The sequence below is a fragment of the Nelumbo lutea genome, chromosome 2 (genome assembly GCF_056320005.1).
Source record: "Nelumbo lutea isolate HS-2025 chromosome 2, American lotus-T2T, whole genome shotgun sequence".
Classification (NCBI taxonomy): domain Eukaryota; kingdom Viridiplantae; phylum Streptophyta; class Magnoliopsida; order Proteales; family Nelumbonaceae; genus Nelumbo; species Nelumbo lutea.
Genome location: NC_142685.1, coordinates 87,638,948 through 87,652,564, shown reverse-complemented (window position 1 = coordinate 87,652,564; position 13,617 = coordinate 87,638,948). Strand labels below are relative to the sequence as shown.

Sequence of the window (13,617 nt, the reverse complement as noted above, 5' to 3'; positions counted from 1 at the left end):
CGCCAAGGTTTGTTGCTTAGGTGGAGGGTGATAAGGTATGTAGACTTAAGAAGGCTATTTATGGGCTTAAACAATCCCTTCGTGCATGGTTTGGTAGATTCAGTGAAGTAGTGAAGAAGTTTAGCATGAAACAATGTCAGGTTGATCATTCCGTATTCAGCTATGAGTCCAGTGCTGGAAAGATCCTATTGGTGGTATATGTAGATGATATTGTTATCGCTGGCGGTGATAGACCAGGGATTGACAAGTTGAATACTTACTTGCATGATCACTTCCAAACGAAGGATTTTGGCAAATTAAGATACTTCCTAGGGATAGAAGTAGCGAGGTCCAAGAATGGTATTAATCTATGCCAGAGGAAATATGTCTTTGATCTGTTAGAGGAAATAGGGTTGTTAGGTGCCAGACTAGCTGAAACACCCATGGAACCGAATGTTAAGTTGAGTCGTGATGCATGTGAGGAGTTTGAAGATCCTGGAAGGTACAGAAGGTTGGTAGGTAAGCTGAATTACCTAACCATCACTCGACCCGATATCTCATTTGTAGTTAGTGTAGTGACTCAGTTCATGCAGAATCCTCGAATTCCACATTAGGAGGCGGTTCTAAGGATTGTGCAGTACTTGAAGGGAGCTCCAGGTTGTGGTTTGTTATATAAGAGTGGAGGAAGTCTTGAGATAGAGGGGTACACGGACTGATTGGGCCGATTCCATATCTGACAGAAGATCCACTACAGGGTATTGCACTTTTCTTGGTGGCAACTTAGTGACATGGAAGAGTAAGAAGCAGACAGTGGTAGCAAGTAGTGCAGAGGCTGAATATAGAGCCATGTCACACACAACATGTGGACTAGTGTGGTTGAAGCATCTCTTAGAGGAAATGGGGTACTTGATTGACATGCCTATGAACCTATATTTGTGATAATCAAGTTGCAATTAATATCTCCTCTAATCTAGTGTTTCATGAAAGAAAGAAGCATATAGAAGTTGATTGCCACTTTGTACGTGAGAAGGTGCTTTAAGTACAACATATGCGAACACAGGAAATCAATGGGTAGATCTGTTTACCAAAGGGTTGAGTTGGGGAAGAGTGGACTACATATGTGACAAGCTGGGACTAAATGACATATACTCACCAGCTTGAGGGGGAGTGTTAGAGTCAGTTGTAGAAGGGTAGTATAGGCTTTTTACATTAACTTATATGTTAAATGCAATTATGAGTAGATCTTAAGTTAGCTGATGTGTCTTTACATTAAGTTATTATTATTATTATTATTATTATCAAGAACCATGGTAGTTATTCTACAATCCTTGGCACACTTTACTTTGCCCAGTAATTGATTGTTGTAATAGTCTAAATCCTTATAAATTGGCCTATTTGTGACCTAAATCATGCTTTTGAATTGGCTCTCAACATAGAGAAGCAGCAGCTGGTTACAACAATGAATTTGAAGCTAATGAGAAGAAAGTACAAATTTGAAGATAAAGAAGATGATTTCTTGCATGTCAATGCCCATCCTAGAGCTAAAGTTGTAAATGAAGAATTTCAAAGTTGTAAACATTGAAGATAAAAAGGGTGCGGGCCAAGAAAATATTGGAATTGTTGAAGAGGAACTTCCAACACCCATGGTCAGCTTGAGGTTAATGATCAAGAAGAGATAAGATCATAAGAGTGGAGCAAGTTGAAGAAATTCAGGTGCAAGATGCAAATGTGTTGATTGTAGTAGATGTTATTAAGGAAGTAAGTCACGACTTTACCTTACAAGTTCAACCGGAACCAACTCAAGAAATTACAAGTTGACACAGTACAAGTTCCACCAATGTCAATAATGGCAGAAGTTCAAGAGTTTGCTGAAGAACCAAGGGTAGCTAAAGACATAGGGATGGAGATTTCTCAACTAGAGATTGAAGGAAAAGTTCCAAATGCTGCAATTGAGATTTTGGATATGAAAATTCATAGTGATAAGCAAGGGGAAGATTCACCACAGGTTAGGCTGATTGGTGATGTAAGTGGTCAAGAAGCTAATGTTATTGATTATTTAACAATGAAGGTTATGGAGTCAGTGTTACAGACATACACTGCTTTCAAGATCCATCTATAGCTATATGTGTGACATCTACTCTACACTCTACAGTCAAAGTGTGTTGAAGTAGCCATGGGAATTACTACTCCTTTAGTCATGGATGTACATCAACTTTTCATCCTCATGTTCTTCAAAACTCGAGGATGAGTTTTTTTGAACCAGAAGAGAATAATGTGGGAGCTGAATAATCAAATTTGGAATTTTCTGATTTTTTGTCTTTCTGTATATTTGGACAGTATGGGTATTTTCGTCATTTTGACCAGTCCCATGTGGGTTTGGGCTATAGCATCTTGTTCCTCTAGCTTAGTAGTGTTTCTCTTTCAATTTTCAGTTTATTTGCATTAGTAGGTAGAAAGTTATTACGTTTCTTGATGCACAAGACAAGGGGTGGCATTTTTGTAATTATGGTGAACAGTATTCCGGGCCTCTCCATAAGTAGATGTATTCTCTTCTTTTGAAGCTAATGAATGAAGATTTCTTTAGAGCTCTCTTGCAAGTTTTCTGCATGGAGTGATTCCTACAAATCCTAGAGTGATTCTAGGACCCTTGGAGTGATTCCTTGGGATTTCTCTCTTTTCTCTTCCTCTACCCTTTCTCCCCCTCCCCCCCTCTCTCTCTCTCTCACGTTCTCTCTTCATCTCTCTTTCTGTCTTGTGATAGTTTGTTGCTAGCCCCACTGCATTAAGACATCAGCTGTTTTGGGCTCAGTTGTAAGATCTGAGTTGGGGTGGGATAGCAGGGGTATGCTCACAATCTATATTTGTAATGCAAAGCTGCAACCTCTTGTTGTACTGTTTTTTCTTTTATCTAATAAAATTCTGTTATCTGTTGCTGATAAAAAATTATGTGAGATTAAATAAAATTTATGACCATAACCATTGATACCTAGTTGGGTATGCGAGATGTTGCTTCTCTATTAATAAAATTTTCCAGTGAATCATAAGAAAAGGCAAACCATTGATACCTAATTAAGTTTCTTCTGCTGACCGTTTGTCACATCTGGGCAGCGAACCAAATATCTCCAATTATCTGACCTGGGGGTTTTGATACAAACCTCCAAGGGGACCCTTTGAATGGCAAGGCTTGCCACCTCACAAGAGCCTTTGCTAACTGGAAAAATAGAAAGAGAACTGTTCCCTTTGTTTGCACAAGGGTCCTCTCCCCCTCCCCCATGTTTATATTATTAACAAATTATGTCTATAGAATTGTCCATGGATTCTCTTTTTTGGTTCAGTATATCCAGTATCTTTGTCTCCATAGGTTCTCATTTTCAACATACATTAGAGCCAAGCTAGTATGATGGATTTCTTGGTGTCACCAGGTACCAGAGGTTGAGGAGGCTGCATTCAGTGCACCTTTAAACAAAGTTGTGCGATGCAGGACTAAATTTGGGTGGCACTTGTTGCAAGTATTGTCTGAAAGGTATGTCTGAGAAACCTTTAATGGAAAATTCTACTTGATATTCAAAAAATACATTTTCTAATTATCATTTTATTTTGTACTTGTTTGGGGAAACTAATGCTTCTAGGGAAGAACTTATACTTCAAGACATTGACCCAGAGGAGCTTCATGCAAAAATGCAAGACCAAAGTTTCTTTGAAGAGGCTCAATTGATAGATGTTCGTGAACCTGAAGAAGTGTAAGAACTGTAATTTCATTTTTCTGCTAAAAATGAATTTTGTAATTCCTTTGGTAAAATTATCAGCCAATTGTTGACATAGCTTCAGACAAATTAAAGAGACTTCACAAGAAAATCACAAATAAAGTATTGATCCACATCAATGTTTTTCATTCATCCTATCATGATGTGCTAGATTATGAGTATTGTTAATAGTATTCTGATTATCGAGGTATAGTCTTAAAGGACCATCAGAAATAAACTCCAATTTTTTTTTTTTTTTTTTCTAGGAGGATCTTCATCTAGAGTAGCTTTGCAACACCATGTGCTATGACCCGATACTCTACCTCTACACTAGGTCTCACTACTACTAATTGGATCTTGCTCCTCCAGGACACTAGATTTCCAGCAACAAATGTACAGTGGCCTATTGATTTCCTATCATCAACACAAGCATCCCAATCTGGATTAATATAAGCTTCCACCCTGGAGTTTTCTTCAAATAAAACAGTAGAAATCTGCTGATTTAAAAAATTTTGTATTAAAAAAAATCTGTAAAAGAAAATATATTTTCTTGAAGAAGAGAAGAGAGAGAAGAAGAAGAAGAGAAAGAGATTTGAGAAAGAGAAAGAGAGCTTAATTCTGTCCGCCCCCTTCACTAGTATTTATATTAAAAATATAGTGGAGTACAATGACTAATATGCCCTTATAGGGTGACAAGCATCTAAAACAACATAAAAGACTTAAGAAACAATCAACAAAGGACCTAACATAAATGCTGTGATCCCCACTTCCTATCAAACAATTAACATATAAAAATTACTGTTAAATCTACACAAAACTGATTAAATCTCAACACTCCCCCTCAAGTTGGGAGTAAGTGTCATACATTCCTAACTTACATAAATCATGTTCAAGCTTGTTCCTTGCAACCCTTTTAGTGAGTACATCAGCCAACTGCAATTTTGAAGAGACATAAGGGAAGCAAACTTCTCCGATTGTTACCCTTTCTCTTATGAAGTGCCTATCAACTTTAATGTGTTTTGTCCTATCATGCTGAATTGGATTGTGGGCAATATTGATTGCAACTTGATTGTCACAATATAACACCATAGGTTCCTTTGTTTTAACCCCAATCTCATTCAGTATGGATATAATCCAAAGTAGTTTTTAGACACCATGAGCCATGGAACTATATTCAGCCTTTGCACTTGACCTAGCCACAATTGCCTGTTTTTTACTCTTCCATGAGATCAAGTTTCCATCCACAAAGGTACATGTCCCTGATGTAGATCTCCTGTCATATAAACAACCTGCCCAATCTGCATCTATATGAGACTCTAGTTTCAGATTTTCATGGTTTGAGAAAAGAATACCTCTGTCGGTGTGCTTCTTCAGGTATGCAAGTGTTCTTTCAATGGCTTCCTAGTGCTGAACCCAAGGTGCATACTTGTATTGGCTCACAACACTAACAACATAGGAAATATCTGGACGCATCATACACAAACATAATAGCCAGCCCACCATTCTCTGATATCTCTCCACATCCTTAAGTAACTCACCATCCACAGCATTAATTCTATGATTTGGGTCAATACGAGTGTCACCTGGTTTGGTTCCCAACTTTCCAGTCTCCTACAGTAGGTATAGTACATACTTTCTCTGAGAGATGAAAATCCTATGCTTGGATCTTGAAACCTCAATCCCCAGGAAATATTTTAGCTTACCAAGAACTTTGATTTCAAACTCTTGCTGTAATGATTTCTTGAGAGCATCAATCTCCTTCAGATCATTTCCTGTAACTACTACATCTTCCACATATACAATCAGAATTGATACAAGTGCATCTCTCCTTTTCACAAAGAGAGTGTGATCAGACTAGGTTTGTGTGTACCCAAAGAGGATAAGTGCCCCTCTAAACCTGTCAAACCATGCCCTAGGTGACTGTTTTAGGCCATACAATGATTTTTTTTAGCTTACAAACCTTTCTTTTACCAACATTTTCATAAGACCCAGGCACCCAGTTGGGGTGTCCATATATACCTCCTGCAAATCTCCATTGAGGAATGCATTTTTAACATCAAGCTAAAATAGGGGCCATGAATAGGTGGTTATTAGAGACGTGAATTTGAACTGAACTCATCTTAGCAACCGGTGCAAAGGTCTCCAGATAATCAGTGCCATAGGTCTGTGTATACCCTTTTGCAACCAACCTTGCCTTGTACCTCTCTATACTGCCATCAGGCTTGTACTTCACAATGAACACCCATCTACATCTGACTGTCTCCTTGTTTGGAGGAAGATTGACTATCTCCCAAGTCTGGTTTTTAACCAAGGCTTCCATCTCTTTTTGCATAGTTGTTTTCCACTCAGGTTTGGAGAGTGTCTTAGTAGCATTCCTGGGTATAAATATAGAATCTAGGGAAGAAAGGAAACCTCGGTAGGAGGATGATAAGGTTTTATAGGAAAGATGGTCTGAGATGCAATGGGTAGTACACTTTCTCTTCCCTTTGCGAAGGGCAATGGGAAGATCAACTTCCTAGTGAGAGAGATTTAGAGGAAAGCCCATTCCACCCAAGGTTCAAGCTTTGTGTTGGGAGGTTTTCCTTGGAAAGGTGAATACTTGTGACATGTTTCAAAAGAGGAAGCCAAATAAATGCCCCTCTCCTCATGTGTGTATTCTTTGCTTGGCAAATGGTGAATCCCTACCACATTTACTGCTTCATTGTCCTATTGTGCTCTTTGTCTGGGACTCTCTTTGCTCTCTCTTTGGTTGCAGGTGGACTACTCCCCAGGATATAGTGAGTCTCTTCAACTCAAACTTCCTAAGGCAACCGAAAAAAAGAGGAAGGGTAATGTGGAAAGCAGTTAGGGCAGCACTAGTGTGGACTGTTTGGGAGGAAAGAAATGCAAGGATCTTAAATGAAAGGCGAAGGTCAAAAGAAGAAATTGTGGATTCTATTAAAGATAAAGGTTGCAAGCTGGCTAAAAACACTAGATCTCTTTCAAAGCTTTCAAATGACTGGCATTACAAGAGCATGGAATGAAGTTGCACACTCCACTAAAGGGAAAAATAAAAAAGTGATGGACTGGAAGCTCCCAGGTGGCAATAAAATAAAGCTGAACTTTGATGGGAGCTCTTTAGGAAAACCGGGACTGGCAGGTTAGAGATTGTTCACGGAAAGTATTGGCAATGTACTTGGGTCTTCTAGGGGTAGGAGATTCAATAAAGGCTGAGCTGCTAGCGCTGTTACAAAGGTCTAAAACTCGCTAAGCAAGCAAACTTTCAAAATTTGGAAGTAGAAAGGGATTCAAGACTGGTTATCTCTTGGACTACTAGAACGTGTAATGGTCCCTGGATATGTAGACACACTCTGAGAGAGATAGAAAGTCTGGCAAGGGAACTCAATGCCTCATTCACTTGGATTAGAAGGACTGCAAATGGAATGGCTGATTCTTTAGCTAAGCAGGGGGTCTATAGGCAGCAGCTGTTTTGGGATCAATTGGAGGTTTTTATTTTTTTATTTTTTTTTGCTTTGTTGGAATGTTGGCTGTATTGTAATTTGGCTCCGGCTTTTCGCTGATAAATAAAATTAATTCTTCTTTGCTGATCAAAAACAAATGTGTCCAATAGAGGTGTTATTTCTCAATATAAGATTCCTGTGGAATTGAGGATTTCATACTATATCATTGTTCTCCAACATCAAGTGGTCAGCTATTTTTGCTTCTTTGTTGCAAGCTATTTCAAACAGCATCGGAAAGGATTCCATACTATATCATTCCAACTTCCAATTAGTTAATTGAAGTATTGTCTCTTAGACTAACTTCTTTACTCCCCTCATCCAAAAAGATGTGGGAACCCTTGCCCATTTCTCACCACAACCAAGTGTTTGTCCTAGCACATCATTTTCAAGAAACAACCTAACATGAGCATGAAATGACAATTCAGGATCCATGGTCATAAGAGTTCAGAAAAAATTTTAATGTCAGCTGCCAACCTAACACAACCCACTTTTATCTGGACTTGGAACCAGCAATGTATGACAAGCTCAACACTGGTGGAGTTATGCGAGATTCCATATTCTTCTATAAACTAATTCCACTACCATGTGGATCAAAGTTACCACCAAAGCTAAAGATTAAACCCTTGGTAGGGGAGATAGCTTCTCACTATAAATTCTAATGGCCCATGCCTCCATTGAGAATCAAAGGAACACTACATAAAAACCATTGATGAATTAGCAGCTCTTCCACTTTTTTTCCAAATACTGGAAATTTAGTTACTTGTAGAAACTGATGATCTTGATAAATTGGTAATTTCTGAATTATGATATCCAGGTCCTCTGCAAGGGGGTGCCATATCATGTCAAATACTTCAATTTTGAGTGTAAATTCCATATGACACATTATCCAATCATATCTTTGTTTTATCTCACTAAGACAGGTTCTGAGATCTCAGCCAACATTTTCCAATGCTTTCTCTAAAGAAAAAAAAAATGTCCAACAAGAAATAAATCTAAAGATGATATTACTTCCAAGAGTATTGAAATGTTTTTTGCAAGTTTATGGCAATAATTTGTTTAGCCAATTATGGGATATCTTTTTCACCTGCTACTGTTTCTGTTTGTGTGCTTAATTATTTGGTGGGAACAGTGCCCAGGCCTCTTTGCCAGGTTTTCAGGTTCTTCCCCTTCGCCAGTTTGGGAGTTGGGGCCCAGAAATAACAACTAAGTTTAATCCTGACAAGGATACATATGTTTTAGTAAGTAAAGTTCTCCAGAAAACAAAATGTTCATTTTCTTTTTCTTTTACACAAGGAAAGTAATTATATTCATATGTTTAGATTGTTTTGTAGTTAATTCACTTTGTATGGAATTTAAGTGTACCAAATTCTTTGTTCTTGTTCTGACATTAAGTCCCACTGCTTTGAAGTTGCAATTGGCTTGTTAATGATAACTTTTCTTCTTACATATATATTCAATTGCACTTCCTAAAACAAGGTTGTAATTTTTTTTACTATGTAGCATGATATACATACTTTATAGTATATGTATATTATCATATACAACTATTATGGGGCTTCATCTAAATCATCAACGGTTTAAGCCACAAAATAAATAAAAAAGAATGATGAAATGACCACTTATGCTTGATTTTAAGAAATAATGACAAGATTTTTGTTCTCCCTGGTTCAAAGGAAAGAAATGCATAGATAAAAGAGATGTGATTCAGATCAATAAATCTGTAAATAATTCTCAACTTTCAGCAAGAAAAAAAAAAGAGAAGAGAAGATAACAGTAGAGAGAAGAAGAAGAACATGGAGAAGAAAGAGAGGAGGAGAAAGTTCAATCCTTCTCTCCTAGCTCTCTAATCTTTTATTAAACTTGTTTAATTAAGACTAATTACAGATCTGCCCTTAAGTGGGTGACCAGATCATCACTTAAAAGAAATAAAAACAATATAAGAGAACATTACTAAATAAAAGTAAATCACTACGGCCCATTCGGCCCAATCTTTGTACACTCCCCTTCAAGTTGAGCATAGATACCAATCATGCTCGGTTTGCTTATATAATGTATTGGCTTCCCTTTTGGAACACCTTTTGTCAAAACATCAACTAATTATTCTTTAGAAGCAACAAATGGCAAGCTGACTGCCTCTTACTCCTCCATGAAACAATGTTCCTTGCCACCATAGCACAGTATCCTGAAGTAGATATCCTATCATCAATACATCCAGCTCAGTCAGCATTGGTGTATACTTCCAACTTCATGTGGCCATGCTCAACAAACAAGATACCCTTCCTCGGAGTACCTTTTAGGTAACACAAAACCCTCTCTATAGCTAATAAATTTGTATATATGGGGGAATGCATGAATTGACTAATGACATTCACTGCATAGGAAATATCTGGTCGAGTCATGAGAGATATAGCAGTTTCCAAAGCTGTCTCTGAAACACTTCCCTATCAGTCAACAGTTTACCATCAGTAGTTGAGAGTTTATGATTTAAGTCGATAGGAGTGGAAGTCGGTTTAGGCACCAAATTTACCAATTGTTGCAAGTAAATCAAGGACATACTTGCGTTGAGAGATGAAAATATCATCCTTGGATCGAGCAACCTCAATTCCCAGGAAATATTTGAGGTCACCCAAGTCTTTGATCTCAAATTTAGTATTAAGAAATCTTTTGAGATAAATCACTTCCTAAGTATCATTACCAGTAACCTCAATGCCATCAACATAAACAATTAGATAGGTCACCAAGTAGTCTCTCCTCTTAACAAATAAAGCATGATAGAACTGAGTCTATGTATAACCGAAAGCAACAAGAGTAGCTCGGAATCTCTGAAACCATGCTCTAGGAGATTGTTTTAGGCCATAAAGGGACTTTTTCAATTTATGCACCGTCCTTTGCATTTCCTTTCCATACATAGAGGTAAAGACGTATAAACTTCCTCATGTAAATCTTCATTCAAAAAGGCATTTTTAGCATCAAATTGGTGAAGAGGTCAATCAAAAGTAGTAGCAAGAGATAGCAAAACTCGAACTAAAGTCATTTTTGCCACAGGGGCAAATGTCCCTAGGTAATCAACACCGTACATCTGAATATAACCTTTAGCAACCAACCGAGCCTTGAACCTTTCAATGGTACCATTAGAATGATATTGATAGTGAATACCCATTTACATCCAATCGGTTCCTTCCCCTCAGGAAAGTCCACAATATCCTAGGTATGGTTCTTATGCAAAGCGTCTAGTTCAGTCATCATAGCATCCCTCCATTCAGGTATAAAGCTTATGGGGCAGACCTAGTGACATCGTGTAGAAACAAAGGCAAGAAATGAATAATAGGTTAGGGAAAGAAGGTTGTAGGATAGGTGTTTGGAGATGCAATGGGTTGTACACTTCTTTTTGCCTTTGTAAAGGGGTAGAAGAAGGCTGACCTATTACCTTAGTAGTAATGGGAGGTGGAAGAGGCTTAGTTAAAGTAGTCGAGGAGAAGGAGAAGAAGAAGAAGAAGAGGAAGAAGAGGTAGAAGAAGAGTTTTGTCGAAGAATACAGGTGTGTTACTATTCACACCCTAAAGAGGCCTTCTTAACTTTTTGAAGAAAATTACAAATGGGCCCTTGAATAGGTGCCCAAATACAATAAAGGATGAAAGGGCATAAATGCCCTTACGCTCTCAACACTCCCCCTCAAGCTGAGTATATATATTTGTCATGCCCAGCTTGTTCAAATTGTTGTTAAGCTTTGGTTTGGAGACACCTTTAGTAAGACAATCGACCAATTGATCCTCAGACCTCACAAAAGGTAAACAAATATCTTCACTAGCAACTCTTTCTCTAATGAAATATCGATCAACCTCTATATGCTTTGTATGGTCATGTTGAACAAGATTGTGGGCTATGTTTATGACTGCTTGATTGTCACAATATAATATCATTGGAGTATCAATCTTTAGTCCCATTTCTGTCAACAAGTTCTTTACCCATAACAATTCGGAAAATCCATGAGCCATAGCTTTGTACTCTACCCCTTCACTAGATCGAGCCACAATTAATTGTTTCTTACTTCTCCAAGATACAACATTACCACCCACCAAGGTACAATAACCAGAAGTAGACCGCCTATCATCAATAGAGCCTGCCCAGTTAGCATCAGAATAAGCCTCTACCTTGAGATGCCCATGATTAGAACACAACATTCCTTTTCCTGGACATCCTTTTAAATAGGCTAGTATTCTATTCACTACTTGCATATGAGATGATTTAGGCTTGTGCATATATTGGCTAACCACACTTACAACATATGATATATCTGGTCTAGTCAAACACAAGTAGAGAAGGCGACCGACAAGTCTTTGATACACAAGTTTGTCAGGAAGGACATCTCCATCATCAATTCCCAACTTATGATTGGGATCAATTGGAGCTTCAATTGATTTACAATCCAATTTCCCTACTTCCTGAAGCAGATCAAGGATATATTTCCTTTGAGAAATATAAGTTTCCCTCTTTGACCTTGCAACCTCAATCCCTAGGAAATACCGAAGATTTCCAAGATCTATAATTTCAAATTCAATAGCAATAAAAGACTTTAGTTCAGTAATTCCAGAGATATCATCTCCTGTGATAATAATGTCATCAACATATACTATCAACATAGTCACTTTTCCATTCGCTCTCCTGATAAACAAGGTATGGTCAGCTTGAGATCGAGAAAAGCCAGTTTTTAAGATAGCTTTTCTGAATTTGTCAAACCAAGCTCTAGGGGACTATTAAGGCCATAAAGGGATTTCTATAAACAACAAACCTTTCTTGCACTTCTAGGGATGTTCTCTCCAAGAGGAAGTTCTATGTAAACTTCTTCCTGAAGGTCGCCGTTAAGGAAGGCATTCTTAACATCCATTTGATACAAGGGCCAAGAATAATGGGAAACAAGAGACATGATAACTCGAATTGAGTTCATCTTGGCTACTGGAGCAAAGGTTTCCTGATAATCAATGCCATAAGATTAAGTGCACCCTTTTGCCTCAAGTCGAGCCTTATACCTTTCAATTGAGCCATCAGCTTTATGCTTTACTGTGTAAACCCACTTACATCCAATAGTAACTTCGCCCACTGGAAAAGAAACAATTTCCCATGTCTGATTTTTCTCAAGCGCCTCCATTTCTTGGTTCATAGCATCCTTCCAATGAGGGAACTGCACTGCCTCAATAACACTGTGAGGGATAAAAACAGAAGCAATGGAAGAGTTATAGGCACAATAAGAGGGAGATAAGGTATTATAAGAGACATATTTTGAGATAGGATATTTAGCACATATCCTTTTAGCTTTACAAATCGCAATTGTAAGGTTACAGTCAGAAACCACACTAGCATGCTCAGTAATAGGTTCACCGCAAGTATCAGAAACAAGAAGTGGTTTAGAATCCAGATTACTTGAGTTTGGGAAGTCAGATTGTAATGGACATTCAATCTCTGGAGTCATCATCTTTTTTCGTCTAACGAACCACTGGTGCCAAGACCGAGGAATAGGAGGCACAAGAGGTGTATTACTACCACCACAAGGAGGAAGAGAAGGAGAAGGATCGACAATGGTAGTTACAACTGAAGCAGGAATCGATATACAAAAAAGTGTCTGATCTTCACTAGCATTCTCCCCCTGAAGACAGGGACGAGAAGAAGAAAAGAAGGGAGTAGACTCAAAGAATGTAACATCTTTGGACATACTTTTTTCTAGAGCCAGGGCCATAATAAGGGTACACTTTTTGGATTGAAGAATATCCCAAGAAGACACTTAATAGACTTTGGATCAAATTTCTGAAAGGGATGAGAGATCCATCATATGGATGGCTGAACCCTGTAGGAAAGTTGGGCGAAACTTCAAAAATTTCTCTCTCCCATCTGGGAATCGCATTCCCTATTTTAAAAAACTGCATTTTCAAGGATCAATCTTGAACCAAACCGGACCAGATCTGAAACCAAAAGGGAGGAGAGGGATATACCTGATACGAAGTAGCAGTAACTCCCAATGAAGGTGTTCACGCCCAAGGAGAAAACCAAAACCTGCTTCCACTGAAGATGACAAAATGTGAGGTGAAGTAGGATCAGCAAGACGGCTCTTCTGCAAGAACCGAATTCTTCAGCAAGAATGGAATAGAGGGCTGGTGAGCACGACTTCAAATTGCTTCTTCTACCAAGAAGCAATATCAAGAACAATTCTTGATCACTCCCACAAGTGGAGATCGAACTGGGTAGGGGCGGCAAGAACAGGGAAGAACTCTGTAGATTGCTGAGTTGTGTCTGGTGTGTTTTTCATGTCCGCCCTGCTCTCTTATTTATAGCCTTTAAAGAGACAACCTCCTAATCTGATTAGGAGTTTCCTGATCCAAATCTTTATTTGGATCTGGACTCTT

The 13,617-nt window shown here is 38.3% G+C and overlaps 1 protein-coding gene across 1 annotated transcript in view; it reads left to right on the top strand.

Annotated features, from left to right (window-relative positions):
- LOC148871735 (rhodanese-like/PpiC domain-containing protein 12, chloroplastic) overlaps window positions 1–13,617 on the top strand; it is a 48,001-nt gene that overhangs the window by 10,746 nt on the left and 23,638 nt on the right. The window contains exons 4-6 of the mRNA XM_088971088.1: window positions 3,402–3,502; window positions 3,609–3,719; window positions 8,352–8,460. Coding sequence (XP_088827214.1) covers window positions 3,402–3,502; window positions 3,609–3,719; window positions 8,352–8,460 — 321 coding nt within the window. The remainder of the gene's footprint in view (window positions 1–3,401; window positions 3,503–3,608; window positions 3,720–8,351; window positions 8,461–13,617) is intronic.